This window comes from Sciurus carolinensis, chromosome 14 (genome assembly GCF_902686445.1).
Source record: "Sciurus carolinensis chromosome 14, mSciCar1.2, whole genome shotgun sequence".
NCBI lineage: Eukaryota > Metazoa > Chordata > Mammalia > Rodentia > Sciuridae > Sciurus > Sciurus carolinensis.
Window position 1 is genome coordinate 5,731,254 of NC_062226.1, and position 27,735 is coordinate 5,758,988.

At 62.8% G+C, this 27,735-nt stretch overlaps 1 protein-coding gene and 1 long non-coding RNA gene across 2 annotated transcripts in view; one reads left to right on the plus strand and one right to left on the minus strand.

Annotated features, from left to right (window-relative positions):
* Positions 1 to 626: 626 nt before the first annotated feature.
* The window catches only part of Ncs1 (neuronal calcium sensor 1), a 36,792-nt gene continuing 9,683 nt past the window's right edge, over positions 627 to 27,735 (minus strand). The window contains exons 2-8 of the mRNA XM_047524427.1: positions 19,254 to 19,278; positions 9,932 to 10,070; positions 9,321 to 9,399; positions 8,392 to 8,480; positions 8,208 to 8,285; positions 6,695 to 6,812; positions 627 to 1,414 (exon numbers count right to left, since the gene is read on the minus strand). Coding sequence (XP_047380383.1) covers positions 6,714 to 6,812; positions 8,208 to 8,285; positions 8,392 to 8,480; positions 9,321 to 9,399; positions 9,932 to 10,070; positions 19,254 to 19,278 — 509 coding nt within the window. The 3' untranslated portion in view covers positions 627 to 1,414; positions 6,695 to 6,713. The remainder of the gene's footprint in view (positions 1,415 to 6,694; positions 6,813 to 8,207; positions 8,286 to 8,391; positions 8,481 to 9,320; positions 9,400 to 9,931; positions 10,071 to 19,253; positions 19,279 to 27,735) is intronic.
* Positions 1,740 to 3,182, plus strand: LOC124964327 (uncharacterized). The gene is made up of 2 exons (XR_007104924.1): positions 1,740 to 2,033; positions 2,862 to 3,182. It is a non-coding gene; the product is annotated as an uncharacterized LOC124964327 (long non-coding RNA).

Below are 27,735 nucleotides of genomic sequence, written 5' to 3' on the forward strand. Positions count from 1 at the left end.
CCAGCCCCCTGGGAGTGAGGGGGAAGCCAAGGGTGATTCAGAGCAGAACCACGGCCGGTTCCGCCCGCTCCAGGAGAGCGGACGGTGCACACCTTGCAAAGCAGCAGGAGCTCTCCCGGGGGCCTGGCCCTCCGCGGCCTGGAGGCTGCTCTTTCCAGAGCCTCCCCGTGAGGAGGGCACGTTCTGGGGAACAGGGCTGCGTCCTAGATGGCCTGGGCCCGCGCCCAGTGTCTGAGCAGAGTGGCAGGGAAGAGTGCCATGTGGTCCCCTGGGGCAGGAAGCGAGGAAGGTGGGCGGAGACGGGGAGGCCCCGCCCGGCGCGGAGGTGGCCCCTCCCACCCTCGGCCTGTGCTGGCCCCTCTCCTGGTGGGTCCCACTCTCCACAAGGCTCTCCATTTCCAGCTGCTGCCAACACACGCGCGCACACACACGCAAAAAGGATTGAAAAGCCAAAAAATGTCCCCCATCAGTCCTCAAAAAATCGCTATGGACCCAGAGGGCAAAAGAGGGGTGGAGAGGCGGCAGGGCACAAGGAGGAGCCGTCGGGCTGAAAGGACAACAGTCCACGGGCCGTTAGGAATTTCCACCCTTCCTGCTCCAAACGGCAAGCACGGTATCTTAAAAAAAAAAAAAAAAAAAAAAAAAAAAAAAAAAAAAGATTTTTTTTGGCTTCTGGGCCGCTGCAGGCCACATCCTCCCAAGCGAGCGGGCGGGCGGGTGAGGGCGGGCACGTGTAAACAGGTCCCGCGACCCGGGAGCCCGGGACGCGGGAGGCAGCAGCAACGTTACGACCAATAAATAAAAGGTATCGACTATCTAGGAATATAAAAACCTCACTCTCCCCACGAGAAGCACAATACTGTTATCACAAAAAACAACCGTCGTCCTCAGGAACCATCCAGCCACACGGCCACACGGAGCGCCTGCCGCCCAAGGACAGGGCAGGACCAGGATCTGGAGCAGGCGCCCGCCAGCCCCCGCCTGCCGCCCAGGGACCAGGCAGAGCAGAGTCCCCTGCGCCCCGGGCCTGCTCCCCAGCGGTCAGTATCTTCTGGAACCGAAGGTAGTGGTTTTTTCTTTTAAAATGTCCGTTTGAAAGAAACAAACAAAGCACAGACGCAGGAGAAGAGGCGCAGCCGCGAGGCCGCCCGCAGCGCAGTCCGTGGTTTTGCAGAGGGCTAGAGACGTTTCCCTTCCTTCCTCATTTTGTTTTGTTTTGTTTTAGGACAAGCAGAGGTTGTTGGCGATTGGAGCCGGTGGCTTCAGGCGGCAGGTGGGTGCGGGGCGGGCGAGGAGGGCCTTGGCCTCAAGTTCAAGGGCAGCCGGCTGCGTGGGTGGAGAGGAAGGCGGTGGGCACAGGGGAGGAGTCGGGCCGGGCAGGCCTCGCGCCCGAAGGAGAGTGGATCCCAGGCATCTGGAAGACACAGGGAAGCAGGTCACGGGCTGGCTGGCCCGCGGGAGGGCCAGGTGGCATTCTGGCCGTGCCCTCTGGCGCGCCCACCGGATCCCTGTAAATAAGTAGGGAGCTCGCCAGGTACCGTCTGTGACAGCAAAAAGAAAAGGGGGCAAGAAGAGGGGCAGCTTAAGTGCCCAGTAACAGGAGGCTGAACAGATCGGAAGGCGCCCAAGCAAGAGCGGATGGCCAAGGGCGCTAGGGCGCAGGGAAAGACGCTCCGCCCCGTCATTAGGAAGAGGAGGGCAGGGAGGGAGGGAGGAAAGGACCCGCAGGGTGAGCAGCAGTGGGGGCGGGAGGCGGTGGGAAAGGGCGCGGGGAGAGCCCCACCAGACCCAGGACTCCGCCCCCAGGCGGCCACCCAGAGGAACCAGGGCGTTCACAGCAGCTGCGCACGGGCGGGCGGACATCCATCAACACGTGGGGCGGAGCCACCCAAGGGGCCCGGCCAGCCACAAGGAGGACTGAAGCACTGGCCCGGCAGCCACGTGGACGAACCCTGAAAACACGCTAAGCAAGAGAGGCCAGGCCACAAGGCCACCTGTCACGTGATTCTTTTTCTATGAAACACGCAGAAACGGTAAATCCAGAGACACAAAGCAGCCTGGTGTGCCTGGGGGGTGGGGCAGGGGAGGGAAGTGGGGACAAAGTGCTTACTGGGAAGGCAGTTTTATCTTCAGCAATGCCAACCTTCCCCGCCCGGCTAGCGGAGGTAACTGGAACGTGGTGAAGGTCCCCAACATCACCCACTTTAAAACGGTGACTTTGATCTCAGGGGCTCGGGAGGCTGAGGCAGGAGGATCACAAGTTCAAAGCCAGCCTCAGCAACTTAGCGAGGCTCTAAGCAAGACCATGTCTCTAAACAAAATATAAAATAGGCTGGGGATGTGGCTCAGGGGATAAGCACCTGGGGTTCAATTCCTGGTACCAAAAAAAAGGTGAGTTTCACAGCACTGAGTGTCACTCACTGAATGACTTTCTTAGAGCACATGGCCTGTGGTCAGGTCTGTGTGCCCGAGTGTGTCCACAGACCTTTCCTGTGGCTGGATCTGCAGTCAGGCTGAATCTGCTGTCCCTGCTCCCACCTGATGGACAGCTGCAGGCGGCTGACCCCAGGGGAGCCGATTTCCTGATTCGTGTGGGAGTCTTGGAAGACATTACCAGGCCCCTCAAGCTCTGGAATGAAGCAGGGAGACCCAGGGGGCTGACAGCAGGGAGGCCACCACGGGCCAAATAGAAAGGAAGGGAGGACACGGAAGCTCATGGGAGGGGAGGGGACAGAGCGGGAGTCCAGGGGGAGAGCCTGTGTCCACTCGCCTTCTGCTCCCTGCAGGCTGGGGCTTCCTCTGCCTCCATGATCTGCGCTACTCTTCCTGCGACAGCTTACGGCAGTCTCTGTCCCTTGCAGCTTAAGAAGCTTTGACTGAGATATGACTCATGTCAAAGGAGATTCAGCAGTGGATTTACTGTGTCAGCTGCTTAAAACCACAAACAGGAAGCTCAGCCAATGCATTTAAATCCACGCATTCATGATGGTAGTTTTTTTTTTTTTTTAATGAAACTTCACTGGTCACCTCTAGAAAGAACTCATTCTGAAAAAGGAATAAATAAAGAAAAAGAAGCAAGCAGCTGGAACCCCTGGGCTCAATCTCTGGTACCAAAAAAAAAAAGAAAATCATGAATTTCCTTATGAAGTCTTGAATTTGCTTCAGCATAATCCAGTGTTTGGCAGAAGGACAATGAGAGCAAGAAGAGATGGTACAAGATTGACCATGAACTGGTGATTCCAAACTTGAGTGATGAGGAACACAGAATTACATTATTCTCTCTACTAGTTCATATGAATATTTCCATAATCAAAAAAATTTAATCCCTCCCCAGAGTTTCCAACAACCCATGGACCTAATTAAAGTATGGCCCGGTCATCAAATGGAATACTATGCAGCTATTAACAATGATGGTTTCTCCTTAAAAAAAAAAACTAGAACTGCCATATGATCCTATAATTCCACTACTGGGTGTACAGCCAAAGGAAACAAAATTGGCATTTTGAAGAGACTCCTGCACTTCTCTGTTGACTATGGCACTATTCAAGACCACCAAGACTTGGAATCTGCCAAGGTGTGGTATGTAGACACAATGGAATAGTATTCAGCCACAAACTAAACACTTCTGTCATTTGCAGCAACATGGATGAATGGGAGGATACTATGCTATAGTGAAGTAAGTCAGGAAGAGAAAGACAAACAACACGTGTTCTTTTTTTTTTCTCTCTCTCTCTTTTTTGCGGTGCTAGGGACTGAACCCAGGGCCTTGTGTTGACAGGCAAGCACCCTAACGACTGAGCCCCAGCCCGCATGTCCTTGATTCTGTGTGGAAGCTGAAAGGTTGACCTTCTAAGCTGGGGGTGCTCAGTGGTGAGCACGCTCCTGGCATGTGCGAGGCCCTGGGCCCCATCCCCAGCACCACAGAGGACTTAAAAATGCTGATCTCACAGCAGCAGAGAGCACGGTGGCTGGGAGGGTGCCGGGAGGAGGGGTGGCGGAAGAGGGCAGGGGAGCCTCGGGTGCTCTAGAGCACGGCCGCGCGACTCTGGCTAAGGACGCTTTGTGATGTATTTAAAAGCAGCCAGTAAGGGAGAGTTCAGTGTTCCTGACACGAAGAGAGTCCGGGGACGGGCGAGCCGACCGAGCCCTGAGCCGGTGACCGCACCCTGTGTGCCGTGTGCAAAGGTCACACTGGACCCATAGATACCTGCATGCTTAAAAAAAGACGGTCTTAGGCTGGAGAAGCGGCTCAGCGGCAGAGCACTTGCCTAGCAGGCGAGGCCCTGGGTTCCATCCCTGGCACCACAAGAAATAAAAGAAAAAAAGATGATCTCCAACAATATTTAATGATGCAGAAAACAGGCCTGCTTTCAGTCCCCGAGCAAGTCGGGGGGCTCTGGGTGGATCTAAGAACACCACACACCGGGAGCTGAGGAGGGAATCCGTCCCGGAGAGCACAGAACGCACCCTGGGAGGAGGGCGGTGTCTGGGCAGAGCTGGAGAGGCCGGATGAGTCATGCGAGGACCCTCGCCACTCCGAAAGGCTCTGTCCTGAGGACAGCGCGACTTGGCGATTTGCAGAAGCAGCTGTGGAAACCTAGGCCGTGGGTCAGGCTCGGGCAGGGCCTGTGGCAGCACTGGGAACATTGCTTTTCTCTCTCTTTTTAACGGCACTAGGAATTGAACTCAGGGTGTGTGTTCATTTTTTATTTTAAGAGAGAGTCTCGCTAAATTGCTGAGGCTGGCCTCGAACTTGCAATCCTCCTGCCTCAGCCTCCGCCGTAGCTGGGATTACAGGCGTGCGCCACCACGCTCAGCATTTCTAAGATAGAAATCACGGTACGAATTGATGTTAATTATATATTCCTATGTGACTTAGTTAGGAATATTAAGTTTTGTATCCGATTCTTTTTAAATGACCCTGGACACTGAAACGTTCCCCATGATTATGTCTAGGTCACGTAGGAGACCATTTTTTAAAATTAATTTTTAATTGAGGTTTTCTTTGTAAGTACATTTTCTAGTGTCTCTTCAATAAAAAATAATTTCTTGTGTACAGCAATAACAAACAATAGAAGCTTCAAAAAGGAGTAGGCCTCCTGAGCCGAGGACCAACATATCAAATCTGTTAATACACAAAAGGGCAGCCCCCGTGCACGGGGGCTCGGGGAAGTTGTTCCGAGGGCCAAGGGGCTTGGCATCCAGAGGCCGAGCTCTGGGATTTCTTCACATTAACAATAAAAAAGGGCAAAAACTGGGGCTGGGGATCTAGCTCAGAGGGTAGAGCACTTCCCTCTCATGCACAAGGCCCTGGGTTCAACCCCCAGCAACGCAAAAAAAAAAAAAAAAAAAAAGCGGGGGGAACATTATGTGCGCCTGCCAGCGGAAGCAGGGAAAAACCTATGCCATTCAGTGGCCCCAGGATTATTTTCAGTAAATACCTCCTTGCGAACTCAAGGAAGGCAACTTCCTGCACCGACCTCCCACCAGAGTCCGTCAGTGCCCACGGCAGAGCCCGGAAAGGCTCCCCAGCGTGAGCCGCAGGAAGCCCACGGCCGCATCGCCTCCACCCCACCCCGAGGGAACCAGCAGCCCCGCACCGGAGCCACCAGGGCTGCCAAGCCACTGAGCACTCGTGAAGAGCACCACGCTGCCAGGACCCCCAGGAAACCGCCCTGGCCAGCCACCCGTCATCAACCCAGGTTGCCTGGGGTAGAGGGCTCCATAGGACAGTCCTGGGTAACAGGGTTGGTTGGTCATTCCACTGACAGCTTGACTGCATCCTCAGGAGGACCTGGAGCTGGGACTATGCTGAGGCTCGTTCTTTTAAACTGCCACCTTGTGGTAACCAAGTACAGGCAATAGGAAACCTACACAGCCCTGAACAGGAACGTGTAGCCATGGATGCTGCCCCTGGCAGGGTTCAAGCTCCCAGCTGGTCAGAGAGGCAAATTAAAATTACAACCATCACCACACGTCCACCAAAATGACAAAATTAAAGAGAGAAAATGCCCAGGGTGGGCAAGGGCATGGGCAACCAGACCTCCAGACATACCCATGATAGTGACCATGGCATGGTCACTTTGGAGGACACAGAGGAAATGTGCCAGGAACCCCAACAGGACGCACAGCTGCTCACCAAAGGCAGGTACAGAAGGACAGGCCCTGGGGTCCTTCACCCCCACCCCAACATGGAGGCCAGAACAGGGGCAGAGGCAGGAAGAGGAGAGTGGGATTGAGGACAAGAAAAGGAAGCTGTCCTGTGCCAGCGTGGACACCCTGCAGCGGGCACCACACCACTCTCAGCACGAGCTGAGGCCTGCCGCTGCCCCTCCCCAGCCACCGGGCCCTGGCCTGGGGGGCGAGGTGTCTGCAACGCAGGCAAAGACTTTCAGGCAGACCTGCGGGCTGAGTGTGGGGATATAGAAATGACTCAGGAGGCTGAGGGAGGAGGATCGCAAGGTCAAGGCTGGAGGGAAGCTTGGGGAGGCCCCGTCTCAAAGTGAAACCTAATCGGCGTGGGGGTGTGGCCCGTGGCCGGGCACCCTGGCTTCAACCCAGAGCACAGGACAAGAGGCCCTGGAGTAAGAGCAGAGGGGTCGCGTGGTCCAGAGCCTGCCCAGCTCTCTCCTCCGGAAGTCCCCGCCGGGCGGACCCAGCACCCAGGCGCACCGAGCCCGCCAGCCCCACTCACCGGCGCTGGGCCCGCAGCGCTATACCAGCCCGTCGTAGAGCGACAGGGCCTGCACGATGGACGGGTCAGCCTTGGAGCCCTCCTGGAACTCCTGCAGCGTCAGCTTCCCGTCCGCGTTCTGCAGGCAGAGACAGGTGGCCAGGGGGGCCCGCCCGGCAGCCGGCAGCCCGCCTCCCACGACCCCGCTCGCACTGCCAGGGACCTGGGCTGCCACCCACCTCTCGGGGCCCTGGCTCCTCTCTGGGGGCTGGGGAGGGCGTGCGGGGCAGGTGGGGGGTGCGCCGTGCCCGGGGAGCTGTGCCCAGCTCTGCGCTTTGGAAACTGCGTGACTCTCCTAAATGCCAGGTGGCCAGTCCCAGGGGGCCGAGCGCCCACGGCTTCCCTGGGGCCACTTCTGGAAGTGCATTTAAACCACGGGGGTGGGGGCAGTGCTTGCTGGACCACGGGGGTCGGGGGGCCAGTGAGCTCAGGGAGACACAGAGGAACCTGGGGCTCTCCTGGGGAGGGGCCGGCCGGGCCGCTCCGCTCAAGGACCCCAGCGCCCGCAGCACTTCCCGCGCCCAGAGGTTGCTCACGCTGCCTGGTCCACCTAAGGACGGGGCGCCGCGCTACCCCTCCGACTGTGAGGAAACTGGCCCTGGGCCTGGGGGCGTCAGGTCTGCACCCCAGAAGGCTGGCTCCAGGGCTGCGCCGTTTCCCCGGGACGTGGAGGTACGGCAGGAGGCCTCGTGGGGCCGCAGCGGCCGAGGCATCCTCTACTGAGGGCCCCGAAGCAGCTTCCTCAGCACCATGATTTCAAATTTCCATTTAAATCAAAGTTATTTTAGTTTAAAAAAAAAGAGAGGCGAGGCGGCTGAGGTGCAGCCGGGTGGCACAGAGCCCGCTCTGCCGCGCGAGGCCTCGGGTTCCATTCGCAAAACAGAAAGGACGGCTCCTTCACCTGGGCCGTGGCGGGCTGGTCTGTGGACGCGGAGGGAAGGCCCGGCGAGTTGCACGGACCTCTGGAGGACAGCGGCTGTCCCCCGGCGGTGACGCAGGTGGCACCCGGCCCGGCCCGCCCCGCCGCTGCCGTTCCCCACTCCACATGTTAATGAGGAAGCTCGCGTGACACCACGTCACCGGTTCCTTCTAAAAAATACTTGGACAGCTGCGTTCCAAAATGGTGAGCTTCCTTTCTGATGCTGTGGATGTTATTTTGTGCACTTGGAGCTGTTGTTCTGAGAAGTCCAGAGATTTCTCCAGAATGCCAACGGGGCCCAGGGCAAAAAAATAAGTAAAAGTCTCTGACCTGGGCTGTTAAACGGGACATGTTGTGCTAACTGGCCTAACACTCTGGACATTTGATGGAGGTGGCTGCTGACCAGTGGGCAGGGCGCCAGGCAGACCACCTGTCTGGAGCCCGGCCCCAGGGGCTCAGTGGCAGAGCCAGCCCGGGCCGGAGGTGCCCACTGCCTGCCCACAGGGGCAGGGCCCACTCGGCTCCCGCCCTGGCGAGGACCAGCCCCAGCCTCACCTTGTCCATCATGGCGAAGATGCGGTCCACCCTCTTCTCCGGCGTGTTCTCCTCCTCGGGCAGCTCCACCGTGTTCCCCTGCCCCAGGACACGCAGGGTGGGCCTGGTGCTCTGGGCCTGGGTCCAGCTGAGGACCACCTCGGCCTCCCACCCCTCACCGCCGCCCTGCCCCGCCGGCCCTCACCACCATCTGGTAAATGGCGTCCACGATGTCCAGCATCTCGTTCCTGGTGATGTAGCCGTCGTTGTCCAAGTCGTACAGCTTGAAGGCCCCTGCAACCAACAGGCCAGCGTGTGGTCCCCGCCCCACAGTGGTCCACGGTAGCGGGGAATCGGGCAGGGGAGCTTTGACAGCAGTGAGACCCTTCTGTGTCCACACGAAGGAGCCGCGGCGTCTTCCCGGTGCTGAGGGGGCCTGAGGGGGCCGGTGCCCCTCGTGATTTGCGGTGTGCGGGAGCTCCGAGTCCCCTGGACACACTCGCCGTGGTCCAGCTCAGGGCCGGGGGCCTGCCGCCCTCCTGGACCTCAGGCCACAGGGCCTGGCAGGTGCTGATCTGCTGCCAGCCGCCCGCTCCGGCTGGGCTGGGCTCCCCAAGGCGGCTTCCTCCCCTGCGGGCTCCCACCTCCCTCCCGGCCTCAGCGTGGGGATTTCTGGAATCTGGACAGTCCTGGGAGCAGGGACCGTGTCCAGCAGGTGGTCTGACTGGGTGGCATGCAGTCTGTGTGTGTTGCGTGACTGAGGAGCAGGGAAGGAATGAAACCCGTAGGTAGAACCATGGCCCAGGGACAGTCACGGCCGCCCCGCGCTGCCTGCCTGGAGGTCACCTGAGCTCCGGCCAGCTCCATCCCACCAGCCCCGGCCACCTGGACTCATTCCTCTGCACGGTCACCTCCAGGAACCCCCTCTGACCTGGAAGGGCAGGTGTAAGGCCGCTTCCTCCGCCCCGCGCAGAAGCCTGGCCCAGCTCCGCGGCCATGTGAGGCCCACCTGCGCGGGCACCTGCCCTGACCTCCCAGGCGGGCAGCCATCTGGGTCCCTCCCATGGTGTCTGGCGCCCCCGTCTGGCGAGAGCCTGGGGCTGCTCCTCCTGGAGCAGGAGGGGCGGGACTTACACCTCAGCTTCTCGTCCAGCGTCCCCCTCGAGGTCACCGACAGCGCCTGGATGAACTCAGAGAACTCGATGCGCCCATCCTGGGGGGAGAGCGGGTGACCTCAGTCAGCGCCCAGGCTGGGAGGGTGGCGGTGGAAGTGGCAGGCTCGGGACATGTGTGGCCAACGGGCATCCAAAGGCAGAGGGCGAGCGAAGCCACAGGATGAGGGGACGAGGGAAGCAGGGCAGGCGGGTCAGCACAGGGGCGCGGCGGACGGGGCGAGGCCAAGGGAGCCGAGGGGCCTCTGCTGCGGCCTCCGCAGAGCCGGGGGCCGTGGGGAGCGAAGGCCTCGCAGGTTCTGCTGCCTGTTTGCTTCGCAGACGGGACTGAGGCCCAGAGGAGGCAGAGCCTGGCCGGGCTGCCACTCCCAGCCCGTGGACGGCCGGAGTGCGAAGCCACCCGGGTGCCCTGGAGCAGGGCGTGGGGACCCGCGAGCACCCGACGCCAGCCGTGCATGAGACCAGGCAGTCATCTGCATCTGTGTGCACACACTGTGCACGTGTGTGTGACCCTTCTCGGAAAGGGACCTGGACAGCGGGAGGCAGGGGACAGTGGAGGGGCTGCCCCCTCACCTTGTTCTCGTCGAAGACGTTGAAAACGAACGTGGCAAACTTGGTGGGGTCTCCGAACGGGAAGAACTGCTTGTAGATCTTCTGGAAGCCGGCTGCGTCCAGCTGCCCACTGGGGCAGTCCTTGATGAAGCCCTTGTACCTGGACAGCAGAGAGGTGGGAGGGCAGGGGGACATCGGCTCCACCTACCCACCACCAGCTCCTGCCCGACAGGAAGGTTGGGTCCCTGAGCCGGTGCCACACGGTCGGGCAAGCACAGACCTGACCTCTGGCTCACTTCCACCTCGCCTCCCCCAGCTGTGTGGCCTCAGTCAGGAGACCTCACCTCTCTGAGCTGTATCCACACAAGGGGGGAAAGTCAACGCAGGACTGAAGGGAGGATGGCTCGCAGCCCTGGCCCCTCGCCCCACACGGGGCTGTGAGGAGTCTCCCCACAAACCCCCAGGAGCCGCGTTCCTGCACAAAGGGCACCCCGCCATCCTCGTCCCTCTCTCCCCCTGGCAGCATAGGGCCACCATGTGGAGTGAGCAGCTGGCTCCCCTGGGCACAGCCCCACCCGGGACCCTGGCTTGCTCCAAGTGCACTTGTCCACCCTGTCCCAGGGCCCAGCATGGGGCCCTCCAGATGCCCAGGCCACGTCCCGTGTAGGTCTCTGCTGGCTCCAGGGGCACACGCCTCCCCCTCTCAGGCTCACGCCCACCTGGCTGGAATCAGGTGAAGAGGTACCCAGAAGCCCAGAGCCCGCCTACAAAAACAGTCACCACCTGACCCCCAGCACCGCAGGGCAGAAAGAAAGTCACCAGAGAGACCTCGAGGTTGGGAACCCACTGTGTGTTGTTTTAGACCAATTTGTGAACTGGCTCCTGGTCGCTCAGCACCTCCCTCCAGGGGGGACGTGTGCTCCTCCGAGGACAGTTCCTACCACGGCAGGAAGTCAGGGGGACGAGCTGTCAGCACCGGCTATGACCTCCACCCGGTCGGGTCCAGTCAACAACCCACGAACCCCGTAAGCCCCCGCGTGGGGTACCGCGAGGAAGCTCGTTCACAGCTCAGAGAGGGCATCTGCCATCCGAGCCCACACAGCCCAGACTGAGCTGAGGGGCTGGATGGGGGCTCTGGAAAGGCCGGGCTCACAGGAGCCAGGCTGCTGACCCTCAGCCCCACCGTGCCCGCCGCCCCGGAAGGAGGATCCTGGGAGCAGCATGAGCCTCCTGGGGCGCTGGGATGGGCACCCAGGGGTGGAGAAGCCATGGTCCCCTCCCTGCTGGAGCGCATCTAAGGGACCAGGAGGGACACTGAACCCAGGGCCTGAGGGGATGACCGCAGGGCACCTGGAGGTGGGAGCCTGGGAGTTCCAAGGCCTGAACGATGGTGGCCGGAGTCCGAGACGGGGCTCTTGGACTCCTGCTTCGGCCATGCCTGCTGGGCGGGGCCCAGGACGGAGGCAGCCAGAGCCAGGGAGGGGGCGCGGGCGGCACCTCCTTCCTGGAGCTGAACTGGAATGTGCTCGTGGCCGTCGCAGCAGGGCCCACAGCCATTGTGAGGTTCCAAGGGGGAGCCTCGGGTCCCTCAGGAAGGCAGGTCTGGGGGCCGCCCTCGGCCTTCCGCGAGCAGCCCAGCGCAGTCCGTGCTGAGCCCCGAGTCGGGCCCTGGTGCCCCCGCTCTGCTCACAGTAGAAGGCCCAGTGACCCCACTGCACACGAAGGCGTCGAGCTCGGAGCGCTCGGGGAAGCAGCACCCGGACTCAGCCTGCGTCTGCCCCCCAGCTGGGCCTGCTGCTCCTGTCCCCTGCCCCGCCGGGCAGCTGGTGACCAGGCCCAGCGGGCACCCCTGCACCCCATCCTGTGGGGCCCTGGAGTCTGCTGGCCTCTGCCAGCCCCTGGGGCTGCTCTGCACCCCTGTGCCCTGCTGTCACAGCGAACCCACGAGAAAGCAGGCAGGGCAGTCGGTGACGCTGACGGCGGGCAGTGCAGCTCGAGCCTTCCCGTCACGGAGGGACAGGCGGGCCCAGCTCGCTCCCTTGCTCTCTCCCAGCTTCCTTCCCAGGCCAGAGGCAGACAGTTTAAAGAGCTGGTCCTCCACCCCAGGTCCCCAAGTCAGGATGGGCCCCTGGGTGGGGGTGGGACATGCCTGGTGCAGGACCTAATGACCCACCGAGGCGGAGGCGGCCTCTCCATGCGGAGGGCTGGTCCCCTCCAGTTCCTCCAAACAATGGAGAAGAGACAAAAGGCGCCCAGAGGCGGCTCCCTGCAGATGGCTCATGGGGGCTGGGCGGGCCCCCCAGAGCGGCAGCCTCAGCGGGAGCAGCTGCCAGGCTGGCGGTGGGCACCAGCCTGGGAGGGAGCCCTCGGGCCCGTCTGCTGCACTGCAGAGGCTGCACTGGGCCCGCCCCGCGAGCAGGGGTCTCCGAGAGCCGGCCCACAGAGCAGTGCCCACGGAGGGTGGCTGCCCACCGCTCGTCCTGACCTTGCCACCCAACACCACGCCACGCTTTGTCCGGCCTCGCAGCCCCTCTTCAGCAGGCCCTGCAGTGCGGAGATCCCAGTGGGGTCCGCTGATGTCCCAGGGAGGACCCGAGGCTGTGTCCTGCTGGGCAGGAAGCCCCCGCCCGCTCTCCTCTGGTGAGCTCTCACCCTGAACCTCCCGCCCACCCGCTGCCTCCGCATCCCGTCTCCCCGATGGGACGGTCCTCGCCAGCACCGCGAGAACCCCCGCTGGCCATTCCCCAGGCGCCAGGGCCCCGCTCAGGAAATGCTCCCTGCAGGAAGTGGCGGACCTGAGGCCAAGGGTCTCCTCTGCCCCCAGGTCCCGGGCCCATCCTCAGCAGGGCTGGACGACTCCGGATCATTTTTGCCTCCAGGCGATAACCTCCACTTCAGTGCCGGCTCCCTGGCATGGTGCACCCCAGCTGCCGCACCCACAGCCCGGCGCATAGCGCGGGCCCAGTAAATGTCTGTCAGCGAAGTTGAATAAACGCATACACGAACTGCCAGGCAGGGGCAGAGGGGGCAGGAGTCGGGTGTCCTGCTGCTTTTTCCTGAGCCCAGTGGAACTGGATCCTCAAGAAACCCTAGCCAGAATTTAAGAGCTCTGTGAGGATGGTTAGACCATTTCTGGGTATTGATAGGGCTCTGAGGGCCCAGAGAGGGAGAGAGACTGGTCCAAGGTCACACAGCAAGTTAGCAAAAACAGGGCTCAGACCCAGGGCTCCTGCCTCCCAGTCTCCCCACCTCATGGTGCCCCCCTGTATGCCAGGCTGAACCGCCCCCAGGGAAATGCAGGGGGAAAGCGGCAGCTACCAAATATTATGTAACCTGTTCGTCCTCTGAAGGTGGGGGTGGCACGGAGCTTCCCAGCCAGCCTGGTTGCCCCAGCCTCTGATTCACCCTGCAAATGGTCTCAGCTCTGAGCCAGGACTTCACGCCAGCCTCTGAACTGGAGGTACAGCCCACGTGTCACTGGGCGACTGAGCGGGGCCCCCAAGCCCACGCCTGCCCCTCCCACCGCGGGCACCCAGGGAGCAGCCGCCCCCTGCGGAGGACCAGGCCCAGGAACTTGTCCAGCACGGCCGGGACGTGCCTGCGCCAGCCCCACCCAGCCTGCGCCAGGTCCTGGCAGGTCCCGGCCTCCCCTCTCCTGCCGCCAGCAGCTGCCGGGTGCCCAGACACGTGGCTCGCCTGGCCCTAACCTGCGTGCTGCGCGTGGCCCTGCGCAGAGCCCTCCCCACGGCGCCCGCTTCCTGGTGTCCGCCCGGCGCGGGTTCCTCATCTCTCCCGCGGGAGCCCCCTGGGTGCTGGAGACGGCAGACGCCACGCGCCCCCCGGGGGCGGCGCCACTCGGTTTAGAGCCCCTGGACTAGGTGGCCTCCGGGAACCCCCCTTGCAGGGACCTGCCACAGTGGCCTGCCTGGGAGTCACAGCCCCTGCTGGACCCGGTGCTCTGCTCTGTGCTGTCCAGGCGGGATCTGGACAGATGGTCCCAACCAACCCGGGGAGAGGACAATGGTGCCCCTGTGTGATGTGGAAACCGAGGCTGAAGGAGGTCAGGTGCCCGGGGCTCGGGGCCTCGCAGCGATCTGCTCGGCCCCTCCTCCTCGCCGCCTGACTCCTGCCCCTCCCTCGGCCACGGGGCCTCCCTGGCCACTGCAGACTGGGTCCCACTGAGGACGCACGGGCTCCGCGCGCCTCCCCAGGGCAGCTCCGGCCCTTACACAGAGGGCTGCCCGAGGGAGCTGCGGTGCGGCCGAGCGCCCTCCCCTCCGTGGAGGCAGGCGCCATCGGGAGCACCCCCAAAGCTGCGGGACCTCCTCCAGGACCCTTGGTTAATGCTGAACAGAGTCCCGAGGCCAGCAAGTGGGGTGGCTGGGATGGAGCCCAGACTCAGAGACGGAGCTGGAGGGAGAGGACGGGCCGCCCACCCTGCTGGCTCCCCGCAGTCAGCCCCGGGGCCACGCCCCCTCAGCACCCGGGGACGGGCGTCCTCACATCACTCTGCCTCAGATCAGCCTGGCAGAGGGGCAGAGATGACCGACATGCCACCAGCAGGGTCGGGGGTCAGGCCGCGGCCTCCAGACTCAGCCCCGGAATCTCCAGGCGCCAGAGGGCGGGCGGCCCTGGGGTCCCACCACGCCGTGGTCGGGTGTGCTGAGGTGTCTCTTGGTCATCGTCACCGACACCATCAAGGCCGCTCAGCCCATGCTGCCCGGTTCACAGGCTGCACGGAGCGGAGCGTGGAGGCATCCATGACATCAAAGAGGAGTTTCACTTTTAAAAAAACTAAGAAAGAAGGGCTCGACTTCCCAGCAAACCTGGCTGGATCCTGACTCACGCTTGACCTTGTGCAACCCTGGCAGGTGACCCTCTCCCCGAGCCTCAGTGTCCTCGTCTGTGAAGTGCAGACCAAGTCAGCACCCGCCTTGAGGGCCCGAGTGAGCCTGGACAATGGGGAGCCAAACCGGTACCACAACCAGGACGGAGCTGCCCCCCTGGGCCCAGGACCTCCCCACACCACTGCCGAGGGGCCAGGGGCAGCAGGAGGCCCTCGCGCACCCCAGAGGCCCCGCCCCTGGTCCCAGGGGCTCTTCCTAATACCCACCCTCCTAGTCCAGGGAAGTGCCAATGGTGCCGGGTGCTGCCCTTGGCCCCCATAATGGCCGCAGGGTGTGTGGAGAGGCCACATCCCACCCGCCTTGTTCACGGACAGGGGCTGAGCTCTTTGGGTCAGAGACCCTCTGGGGAACTGGAGGAAAAGCTAGGGGACCAAGCCTCAGAGGTGGGCCGTGCACCCGAGTGCCGGCCTCCCAGATGCCCGTGTGGCCCCTGGGTGTGGGCACCAGCTCTGGGGGACCAGCTGAGGGTGTGGGAAGCAGATCACTCCAGCCCACCTCCGCCTCCCTCCAAAAGGGAAGGGCCCCAAAGAAACCTGCCCCTTCCCTCAGCACCCGCATGGCCTGCAGCCACGCGCCACGCGGGCAGGCCAGTGCCGGCCAGTGCCCACGCCCCGGGAGCCTCCAAGCCCTGGATGCCAGGCAACTGGAACTGGCCAGGCACATGGGTGGGACAGAATGCGTGCTCGCCACCCGCGGGCCGGCTCCCGAGCGGCCGGCGGTGCCCCGGGCCCGAGGACAGCTGGACGCTGCCTGGGTCTCAGCCTCGCCCACCGGCCTGCTAGGACTTGGGAATTCCCCTTCCGTTGCCACAGAACCTGCTCCCCTGGCAAGGAGGCAGCAGCCGCTCTCTGTGCAGAACTGGGAACAAGGAAGCACACCCCAGGCTGGGAGGTCGCAGCCGCAGCCTCCCAAAGCTCCCGGGAGGAGGCCCAAAACGCACGGGGAAGGAAGACCCTCCTTCCTGGCCCTCCCTCCAGGGCCTCAGAGCAAGAAGTCAGCAGGTCCGAGCCCCGTAGCCTGGGCCGTTAGGAGGAATGAGCCAGACCCATACTACACACACCCAGAGCTGTGTGACCTGGGCAGGTGTCTCTACTTCTCTGAGCCTCCATTTCTTCATCTGTAAAACAGGGTCACCCCTGCGACTCACACTAAACATGGGCAGAGTGCTGTCCACAGGACAGCAGGGGGTGACCAGGGAGGCTGCCCGCCACCCAGTCTGCGTGGGACAGTCCAGCTGGCTCTGTGCAGGCGGCAGAATCCCTCCTGCTCCTACCCACTGTTTTTGTTACAATACTGCCGGGATATTTGGTTTTTATAAAAATAATAAAACAAGAGAATTTGGAAAATAGAGGAGGGAAAAACATACCCGTGATCGGCCACCGACACGTGGCCCCGGCCCCGGCCTTCCTCTGCCTCATCTTTGCCTCCTGCATTTTTCCATCATGGAACTAGGTGTGCCCTCTGTCACGATGACACCCTCCTGGCTTCCCAGGTGACAGTGATGTCCATGTCACCTTCAGGGACCTGGGGCCTGCTGCTGCCTCTTTCCCCGCCTGCTGTGCTTCCTGATCCCTGGTTATGAGGAGCGGGGCTCGGGCAGCAGGAACAAGGCCGGGGTTCAGCGCGCCCGTGGCTGCGCCCCACAGTGGCACCACCTCCTGAGGCCTCCAGGCGCCTGCCAGCCGCAGACAGCAGTTCCAGCGGCCCAGGACCGTAAGCGCCAGGGCGCTGGGCGCCTGGCCTGCCATCGCTCTTCTCTGACCTGGGACCTGACTAGCCCTGGGGCCCGAGTTCAAGTCTAGACTCTGCTCGCACACGCTGCAGGCAGGGACAGATCGCAAGATCACGCCTTAGCCCTGAGTAGCAGGGGTCTAAAGTCAGCAGGGAACAAGAGGGGCCAACGTCTGCCCAGGTGTGACGAATGAGCCACGCTGAGGGAACAGCAGCGGGAACAGCAAGGAAGAAGGCTCTGAGGGGGGGGAGCCTGGCCTGGGTGGCAGCCAGCAGGAGCGGCGGTGCCTGGTGGGCCCGGAGCCCTGAGGCCCATGCCAGGCGCAGAGGGCAGTCACGAAGGGGCTGCGAGCAGGAGAGCCCGCGCCCCCACTCCCCAGAGCTCTCCCTGCCTGCTGGGAGAAGGGCTGCGGAGCCAGTGAGGTGAGGCGGGGACACAGACCTACTGCAGACCGAGGCCCCGCCCAGGCCCCGCCCAGGCCCCGCCCAGGGCGCGCACGGAAGAGCGGGGCAGTCAGGATCTGTTCTCCAGGGAGCCAGCCGCAGGGTGAGGGGGCAGGCAGGAGAGAGGGAAGCAGGGCCACCGCGCCCACCTGCAGCTCTGCCCTCCGTCCTCCGCCCCTCCTGCCGTGCCCTGGCCCCACGCTATTGGCGGCCTGGCTGGCTGGGCTCAGGGACATTAGTTTTTCCAGAGGGTGCTGGCACGAGTGGATTCACCAGCAGTGAAAGGATCCTCCCACACGGCCGGGGCATTTGGAACACAGACGCTCTTCCCATCTGCCTTCTGCCTAAATAACAGGGACAACCATGGGCCCTTGCACAAGCCTTGAAGCCAGCAGGCCTGGGTAACAACATCTCAGGCTAACAAGTAAGGCCTAGGCCAGTCAAGGGATAACGAACTGGTTCATTTTGTGAACTAACAATCCATCAGCTGTGCAGAGAACTGAAGGAGACTGATCCAGAACACTGTAATCTGTGATCCATTATCAATGCCTGCCATGGGCACTGGAGGGGAGGGTTCAGGCATGAGTGCCACTGTTTAACCATCCTGGGCTCACGTTGCCCAACGTGGCCTTTCTAGAATACAGCAGTGGCGGGTGGGGATGACCCAGGAGAACCAGAGAAAGGCGTTGGTTCCTCTATCTCTACCTGGGAAAGCACCACCAAAATGAGCTGAAGGCTATTCACCTGAGGTTCATGGGACTCTTTCTTTATGAGCTGGCTAGGGAAGGTGCTGCTACAGTGAGGCACAGGCACAGGCCAGCCCTCGGCCACCTTGCTGTCCCCTCCCAGCCTCGTCCCTGCCTCACAGCCGCACGCTGTCCAGGTGGTAGCCAGGAGCTGGCAGCACCTGCCTGGACCCTGCACCTCAAGCTGCACCCTGTTCTGCTCACGCTGCCCCTGCTCAGCCGGAAGCTGCTGCTTTGTGCCGATGTGTGCGTCCCGGCTGAGGCTGGGTCACCGGGTGCCTGCGTCTGGGACAGCCCCTGGGGCAACTCTGTTGCACCGATGCTTGGCTTGGAAAGTCACCAGCCCCGCCTGGGCCTTGGTCTCCCCACTGAGGCTGAGAGCGAGGAGGGCCACGTGGGGGCAGCCTGGGCCCAGGGAGTAAGAGGTCAAGGAACGGTCAGCAGATCGGGCTGGTCAGAGGGCACAGGGTGGCATGAGACTGGGCAGTCAGCAGGCTGGACCCAGCAGGGCCACTCAGGTCACAGCCAGCTCAGTGTCAGGGCCTCCCTGAGGCCCAGCGAGGGAGCGAGCAGAAGCAGGTGCCCCAGGGTTTTGCTGCACTCAGCCCCCTCACGGCCAGGTGGGGAGGGAAGAGCAAGTCCAGAGGGGAGTCCAGTGACCCTCCCTGCCTTGGAGGAGCGCTCAGGGGGCCTGGGGAGGGGACCTGCAGGGAGAGACCGCAGGAATGTTCTGGAACGCCCACCTGGGGAGGTCAAGAAGGAGGAAGCAATGTCGGAGGCAGAGGCCCCAGGCTCAGTCCTGGGATACGGAGTCGGGTGGCTGCTCCCCACCTGCCCTGCGGCTCAGCCAGCTCATCCTCCCGCCTCTGCCCACCTGGCCAGGGTGGCCAGCGAAGGTCAGCAGAGCCCTTGTGCCGTGTGGCCTCAGACACAGAGGTGTTGGGGTGGCCCCTGGAGGAGCCAGTGAGGCCTCCGGGCCTGCTCCACGCCCCATCAGGGCTCCTCTCACAGAGGGGCCCCCGTCCACTCCAAGTCGCACAGTGACTGACAACACCACCCAGCCCAGGCACCGCGGGTCCTTCACGGACCTCGCTGGTCCCCCGCTGCAATGTGGCTGCACCACGTGCGACCTCAGAATCCTTCCTAACACGGTGCGTGGATCAGAGCTGGCATCCGGGAGGAAATCGACTTGCCATTCCTGGCCCAGTGCACGCAGTCATTTTCTAGAGGCTCGACTGAGCCCCTGAGAGGGCAGGAGACTGGCCGAGGCCACAGAGTATTTAACGAGGCAGCCGGGCCCGGCCCAGTCACCCCAACGCCTCCCTCGGCTGTGCGGGGCTGGACCAGCCCTTCGACCTGGCGGGCCGAGGTGCCCCAGAGGCCGGGCAAGAACCACCAGCACCGCCCACCCAAACCCAGCCGGCTGAAACGCCTCCGGGGGACAGGGCAGCGTGGGGAGCAGCATGCTCGGGGCGCCCTGCTGTCCCGCCCGGGCGTGCGGGAGCCGCTACTCACCACTGCTGCACCTCCTTCTCGGTGACTGCAAGAGAAAACAGAAAAGCGTCTTCAGTCCGGGTGACCCCGCACACAGGCCGCCCTGCCGCCCGCCCACCCCACAGCCTCCCTGCCCGCTCGGGGCGCCCGGCTGCCCTGAGCGAGAGCGGGCAGCCTTGGTGAGCGGTCCCGGGCAGGGGACGGCCTGGCCCTCTCCTCCGAAGCCCGCTGTGCTGCTGCTGCTGCCCCGAGCGCCCCGGGAACACCCTGGGACGCGTGGCCGCTTCTGCAGGAAGCCAGTGCTCAGTCACCAGGGCCAGGGCGGGCAGGGAGGGTGCTGGCTGCCCACACTTGGCCACCCCGCCCTGAGGGCCTGGCCGGGCAGGGGCGGCTCCGCAGGAAGGCCAAGCCCTCCCAGCCCCTCCTCGCCGCCCCTCCGCCCCTCTGAGTGGGCAGTCGGGTCCTTTCACCAGCAAGATGCGGTCAGAGCCTGAACCCAAAGCCAGAGCAGCCACAGCCAGGAGCTGAGGGCCACTAGCTCTGAACCAGGCCAGAGAACCAGAGTCCACACCAAGCCCCGGAACTCACTAGCTGTGCCACCTTGGGGAAACTGCTTCCCCTCTCTGAATCTCAGTTTCCTCATCTATACAAAGGGCTTATTGGTGAGATTAGATCAGCAAGCACTAGAAGCTCACAGTGAGGTGGGATCCTACTCCCCAGTGAGGGGCCTGAAGTTCTGACGGGTCTGCCTGCCCGAGATTACCTGAGTCACCTGCCAAGAGCAGCAGGACCAGGGGTGCTTCCAGGGCCTGGAACGAATGGCCAGCACAGCCCCACCCCAGCCCCACCCGAGTCAGCCAAGGAGCTGCCTGACCCTGTGGGACCCAGAAAAGGGCCTGAATGGCAGGGTCACTGCTGACCCCAGGTGGGCCTCACAGGGTCAGAGAGCTATTCCCTGGGATCCCCCAGCTCAGATGTCCCAACTCACCCCTGCAAGTCTCTGGCAGCCTTTCCTCCAGGGCCTCTGCCTCGAGTCCCATCCCGAGGACACAGACAAAGCCAGAACGTGGGACATTCAGCGAGACAACTGGCCAGACGCTTCAATCAGCCTTGAAAGGCCATACGGGCCAGAGGAATGTTCCAGAAAAGACCAAGCCAAGGAGGCAGTCAAAGGGCACTGCCGATGCTCCCGGGGCCTGGCACCCGGAGGCGTTGAAGGGCTGACGGGGTGGGGAGGCTGCCGGCTGCAGGAGGCGCAGCCGAGCCTCTGCTGACCACGCAGGGTGGACAGGGCGCGAGGCTACTGGGAGAATGTCCTCTCTTCTTGTGGTACCCCATGCTGTACCCCAAGTATTTAGGGATGTCTGCAGCTATGGCTGACGTATCGAGGAGAGGAGGCAAAAGCCACGAAGCCGGGATCTCGAAGGACACACAGGTATTTGCCGCATGATTTTTCAAAAGAAAAGGTTTGGGGGATGTTCTTCAATGTGCCCCCCAAACGGTGCCCAGAGGGCTGGGCAAGCCGCCAGGTCCTGCCCCAGCAGCTCCGGCCACCACAGCACAGCGGGAGGGAGACCACCACGGGGTCCAGCTCCCTTGTGCCTGGGCCTCTGCCAGGTTCCAGAGTGACCTTCCCAGGCAGCAGCTCCCAGCCGGCCCCTCCCCACCCCAGCCTCCCGCCAGGTGTGACTGCCCAGGGCCTCAGCCTCAGCCCCCTTCCCTCCACAGGCCCAAGCCCCAGGCTCAGGGCTCAGGGTTGACAAGAGGCCAGACCTTATGCAGCCTCCTAGGCCCCCTGCCCACACCCTGAGCCAGTGACCTCGCCCGCCCGTTCCCTCCTCCCCTCTGTTGCCAGGGATCCCCTCTCCATCTTTCCCGGGCCAGCAGAGACATGCTCCTCGAAAGCCTCTTGACCTGCCAGTCCCCCTGAGTGCCCGCCACAGGGTGTCTGTCTTCCCCTAAGTGCCACCACAGGGGGCAGAGGTGGAGGGGGCAAATGGCCCGTGGCAAAGTAGAATGGCCCGGCCTGGGATCCCTGCCCTTTCTGGTCCTATGCCTAGGACAAAGGACCTTTCGTCCCTGAGCCTCAGTCTGCTCATCTGTAAAGGGGACACGGCCTCCATCTGCCGTCTCCACAGGGAGAGCATGTACTCAGCCCAGCGGGGACTCTGAAGAGGCACTTGGTTTCTCCCCAGGTGCGCCCGAAGCCCCCAGAGGTCAAGGTGTTCCGGCTCCGCCCAGCACCAGCCTCAGAGTTGGCCAGCATGCTGCTGCCGCCGGCTGTGCCAGAGCCAGAGCGCCCCAAACTCGCCCCTCAGCCTGTGCTGCACAGGGGCCTCTGGCTTTGGCCACCCCCGGAGGAGCTGCGTTCCTCAGCACACTCCTGCCTCCAGCCAGGATGGAGGCTGGAGGCTGGAGGCCTCACCTCCAGGATGGGGTATGAACTCCCGCGGGCTCAGCCATGGGGACAGGGAGCCATGAGGGGCGAGGTGTCCACTCCGCCCGCTTCCACCCACCCTGCTGAGCAGGCTGCAGGGGGCGGCCAGCCCTGCTCTCGGCCAGCCTGGCTGGCAGGCTCTCAGATGCCCGGCGGCAGCCTCGCTGCAGCGCCAGGGCCTGCTCCCACCCCGGCGGCGTCTCCCCTCCACCCAGGTCCTGTCTGCCAGTCCCAGGAGCCCAGGTAAAGGTGGAGTCTGGTTTCCATTTCCCCACAGCGAAACCCTCCCTGCTGAGGGGCTCAGCTCAGACGGTGGGGCTGAAGCCAGGGCTGGCGGCCCCACAGAGGTGGCTGCAGCAGGAGGGGCAGAGGGCAGACCGCCAGCCACACCCGCCTCTCCGGCCACCACCTCAGGGCCAAGCCAGGCCCGGCTGCAGTCTCAGACACAAGAGCTGCCCTGAATGTCCCCTCTACTGTCCCCATCCCACAGCTCCCCACAGGAGCTGAAGGAAACCCTGTTAGCAAGGGCTCCTCAGGGTCAGTGACACAGGAGACAGCAGGGACACCTGGGGCTGCCCCAGTGACCCCTCCCACTAAGCTCAGCAGTGCCTTCCACCCTGACACCTCTGCCCGACTGTGCTTCCTCCGGGCGCCCGGGCGTCCCCAGGGTCTCGCGTGGTGCCCTCCACATGCTCCTGGGGGCAGACCTGCACCCTGCCTGTGGCTCCAGGCTCAGCCCCTGTGCTCCTCAGACACGGCCAGGGGCTCTGCTGCCCTGAGGTCTCCCACACCTCCTCCTCCAGGTCCCATCCCAAGAAGGCCCCTTCTCCTGCCGACCAGCCGTCCTCCCACCCTGGCTTCCAGGGGGCACAGAAGGCCCGCCTGCTCCACGCTGGCCGTGGCCTCCCGCTCCCTGCCCATCCCACCCAGCCGGCCCCCACCTCCACGCCACCCATCCCCACTGACCCCACGCACCGCCTGGCCACACGCTGCCCCTCCCTGTCCTAGGAAGGCACTGCAGCAATCTGGTCCCCCCCACAGAGCCGCCTGCGCAGGATGGAAGCAGGACAAAGACACCTTCCCACCCTGGGGACAAAGTCCCAGCAGACCCATGTCCAGGGAGCAGCAGAGGGATGGTGGGAGAGAGGAGGTGGGCCCAGCTCTGGACTCTCTGCCCACCCGGTGCCCTGCAGGGTGTCAGCCTCGGCTCTACCCGAGGGCACAGGCAGGGGTGCCGGTGGAGCAGGCAGCCGCAGCCAGTGGCCAGGCATTACTGGATGCCTCTGCCAGGGGGAGGCGGCACCTCTGCCCGGCCCTACCCATTCCCATAAATGCCCAGTGGAGGCCCCCTGGGCGGCCTGGCCCTGACCCAGGAGTGCTCCCCACGGTGCCCACGGCCCCAGTGCCAGCCAGCCCCCTTCTCCCTGAGGGGCGGCAGTGGCCCAGCCTCCGGGCCTGAGCTGTTTCCACCCATGGTTGCCGTGCCAGCCAGGCCCAGTGCCGGGCACACCACAGTCAACAGGAAGACGGGCGGGCCCGCGGCTCCTCACGCTGCGCCTCTGTGCCGCCCGCCCACCTCCTGGGGACCTGAGGCCGTCACCCTGCCACCCGCAGCCAGGAGCCGCTGCGGCTGCGTGGCCTGCCCCGCCTTGGCCTTCACTTGCAGGATTCCGTCAGAGCCTCACAAGTTCAGGGGACATGGGCTGCTGCTGGGCGCATGTGGTGACCAGGCCCACGCTCACCGCTGTGGCTAGCTCTGACCAGCGCTGGCCCTGCTCCTGCCGCCCCTCCCAGCTCCTGGCCTCCGCACTGGGAGCGCAGGGGACTGCAGGACACACTGGGCCCTCCTGGGGCTCTGCAGCTGCGTATCTGGGTGGTGGCTGGGGGTCTCCCGGACCATAAGTCCTGACCAGGAGTGGCGAGCGGGTGGTGGTCCCTGACCATGGGCTGGGCCAGCTTTGCCCCCGGCTCCTGGGACCTGCTCTTCACCCAAGCTGGCTGCCTGTGGTCCGCAGAGGCTGCCCCTCCCTCACCGAGGGCCTCGTCCACCTGGGGCGGCAGGACTGTGCTCTGGCCCTCTGAGCTGTGAGGGCCGACAGGATGTAGGTGGCAAGAGCTCCCAGCATGTGGCCAGCACTGGACGTGGGGAAGCTGCTGCTGCCGGCAGGTGCTAGGATAAGACGCCAGGGGTCTCCTGCCTTCCGGGTGGCAGACAGCTGGCAGGGCCCGGCTCGGGTGGCACACAGCGCCGGCTCCTCCAGGAGCGCAGGTGGGAGGCTACCCAGAGACACTGGGATCCACTGGAGCAGCCCTGGTGGCCAGGTCTGGCAGACCCCCAGAGCCTGGAGCTGACTATACCAAGGAGGGGCACGCCGAGCCCCCCGGACCATGGCGAGCACTGGCTGAGCACTCCATGCGCACAGTCCAGCAGGAGCACCCAGCACCCACGCACCCCAGTGCCCCTCCCCAGGACAGCCACCCCCAGCTCTGCCTTGCTCCTTGCTTTTAGAGGCCTCGAAAATAAAGCTTGAGGGGATGCGGCTCAATGGCAGAGCAGCCGCCTGCTGTGTGAGGCCCTGGGTTCAAACCCCAGCACCCAGCGAGAGCACGAGCCAGAGGGCGTGGATGCGGGCGACCGAACCTCAGTGTTCTCGCCTGACAACTGGGACACAAGTGTCCCTTCCAGCTCGCTCACACATCGGCGACATGCTTTGTCCCTGGGGGAGGGCTTTGTGGTACAGGGAGTCCCTGGGCTCCCCAAAGATGTCCCACAGAGCCCCCAAGGGGAGAGGGCTGGTGGCACCCCCGGAGTTCAGGCAACCGCCGAAAGCAAGGCTCAGTTCAAATCTTATGCTCTGGCTCAACTACTTCTGCAAACTTCGCACCCTGTCCCACCATTTGTGGGTGTTTTACTCTAAGAATAAAGTCATAATACATATTGATTTTAATTTCTATATAAGTTAAAGAGATCCCCCCAAAATATTTTTCATCTAAAGTTGCGGGAAGAGGTGCTTTGCCTCGGGGTTTCCAGGAGTAGCGAGACGTCACCTGCGGCGCTCCCTGCACACCCAGCCCGGTCCTGAAGCTCATCCGATGTCCACATGACGTGTGCGGCCTGGGCCCTGAGCACCTCCATCACCCAGAGAAGACCGGGGTCCCACAGGGGAAGCCGCCCACCCACGGGCCAAACAGCATCTGCGCTGGTCCTGGGACCAGAGCCGGCTCTGTGCGCCCACGGAAGCTGCTGAAGCCGTGGGGGGTTTAAGACACCCCCAAACACATCCTGGGAGCTGGCTCCTTCACCTGCCTACGCTCTGCACAGGTCAAGTTTATCTGTCCTGATCTGAAACGCATCAGGCCAGAAGTGTTTGGGCTTCTGATTTTTGGGGGGTGGGGGGTACCTGGGATTGAACCCAGGGACACACAACTCCTGAGCCACATCCCCAGCCCTATTTTGTACTTTATTTAGAGACAGGGTCTCACTGAGTTGCTTAAGGCCTCACTTTTGCTGGGGCCGGCTTTGAACTCGCGCTCCTCCTGCCTCGGCCTCCCGAGCTGATGGCATGACAGGAGTGTGCCACCGTGCTCTGGCCTGATTTTTTTTTAATGTTAGAATATTTGCATATAAATGATGAGCTATCCTGGGGAGGGGACCCAAGTCTAAACACAGAGTTCATTTACAGTCCATGCACACCTTCTCCACATAGCCTGAAGGTTATTTTATGCGATGTTTCAGATTTCAGGTTTTCAGATTAGGGATGCTCCACCTACCCCCTCAAAGACTACTGAATCTCTGGCCTCTGACTCTCCAACTAAGCCTCCCTGGTACTGCTGGGCAAGGCCCTCAGTCCCACTGTCTGGCCCAGGTTCAAGCCCTGGCTCTGCCATGTCCAGATGTTCACCACTGGCCAGGCCAACTAACCGCTCTGAGCCTCGGTTTCCTCATCAGGAAACAGAGGACCATAAAACCCACCCTAGCTACGCTTGCAGGAAACCCACTGGAAGGGACTGGGGCCAGGACAGGGTCCTCGGGGAAGCAGCACCAGGAATGGCTCTGTTCTGGTCCCTGATGCTGTCCTCCCCAGCAGCGGAGCTTTCGGGCCGATCTGTGTGGCCCGAGTGGCAGCTGAAGGGCAGTGGCCGGCACACAGTAGCTGCTCAGTGTGTGCTCCTGTAGCACGCTCAGGCCAGGTGTGCAGAGTACACTGGACAGCAGAGGTGGCAACTTTTATCTTCTAAAACCCCAAGTTGTTCCTGCCAATAAATGGGCCTGCTCCAATGCCCGCCCTGCCTCCCTCTTCCTCTCCTCTCCTGAAACAAGACAAAGCCCCAAGCGCTGCCCTGGGTTAAAGCCTTCTGATCACCAGACTCTGAGTCTTCCAAGAACGTCCTGTGCATGGTCCTGGAGGGGGGACCCCAGCTTCTGCCTCCTTAGGGCCTGCTGGACCTGGGGACATGTTGGTGTGTGGGATTTGCTCTAGACTCCTAGAGAAGCCCCCAGACGCTTCAGAGCCCAGCAGGGTGCTCAGGGATTGGACTCAGCCCAGTTGCACAAATATTCTCCAAATACTGCCAAGGTCTCCATGGGAAGAGTCCCTGAGGCAACCCCCCTGCTCATTCTTTGGTCCCTGTGTGATCAAGGACAACTGAACATGCCTTCCTGAGACTCAGTTTTCCCTTCTGTAAAATGGGGGTGGGGTACCTTCCTGATGGGGAGTTTAGAAGGAACAACAGGAATTTTCAGCCTTCGTTCACCCAAAAATTAATTCCCGAGCACTGTCAATGGGCCAGCCTCTGAGCTGGGCTCTGGAGGCACAGCAAGTCCCAGGTGGGTCCTGGCCAGGAGACGGCCTCAAGCACATACTCATGCAGTGCTCGAGGCCTGTGTGGCCATCTGAAGGGAACGTTCAGGATGAACGAAAACACAGAGGAACCCAACCTGACCTGGGGGTCAGGGTGGTTTCCCTGGGAGCAGGTGTGAAAGCCAACCCAGAGAGGAAGGGAGAGGCCTTTGGGAGGGACTGCAGGGTCCCCGACTCGGACCATATGGAGCAGAGTGGGATGCAGGCCATGGGGGGCACCTGTGGTCCAGAGACATGGTACAGTCCAGGCAGAACACAGAGAGCCTCCAAAGTCAACAGCTGCTACAATTATTAACAAAGGTGCCAGGCAGCCAACAGCAAGGGAGGAGGACTCAGGTCAACACATGGGCACCGGAGGAAGCTGTGGCCAAGCTGCCTCCCTCCTGTCCACTCCACCTGGCAGCACGTGGCATTGGCCTCCACCCTCCCTCCAGCCTCCACCCCCCAGCCTCCACTCTCCCACGTCAGTCCAGCCCTGGGAGCAGGCCAGAGAGGCTGGGTTGGTCGCCATTACAGCTAGAGCAGAAGCAGATCAGTCCCAGTTCCTAATGTCACACCAATAGAGCGAGGAAACCTCCAAGCAGGAGCGGGGAGAGGGAAAAAGACTCCCCAGACTGAGCAGAGGCGAGGAGAGCGAGCCCCAGGGGAGGGTGCAGAGCTCCCAGCCAGGGGGAGAGCCAGAGACGGACAGGGACCACAGACTGCGTGGGGCAGGGCAGGTGGGGGACGTCTGGAGCAGGAACCCCCCCTCCCCCTCTACCCAGGACGCTGGGAACCTGCTCCTGAGGCTGCGGGCACCGCAGTTCTGTCCCTGAGCCGCGCTAGGCACCCAGCTCCTGCAGGGACCCTGGAAGGTTCTAGGGCATGAATTCCAGGGCGGCTGGCCAAGAGGCTCGGAATCCAGGCAGCTGACCGGCAGCGGGCGGGTCGGAGGGTGGCAGCGCCGCCTGAGCTGCCCTCCCAGAGGAGAGACACCAGAGAGACTCACCTCGGAGCTTGGCAGGCACAGGAGGACCCCAGCTGGCTCCTGGGCGGGTGGGCACCAAGAGGACAGGCAACACCCATCAGCCCGGCTGGAGTCACCAAAGCAGGGCTGTGACCTTGACCCCCGTGACCGTGACACCTGCTGGTGCTTCCACTACCAGGTGCGTCTCTTCAAGGTGCCTGTGGCCCCAGTCAGTCAACTGTTTGCTCAGCTGCCCCT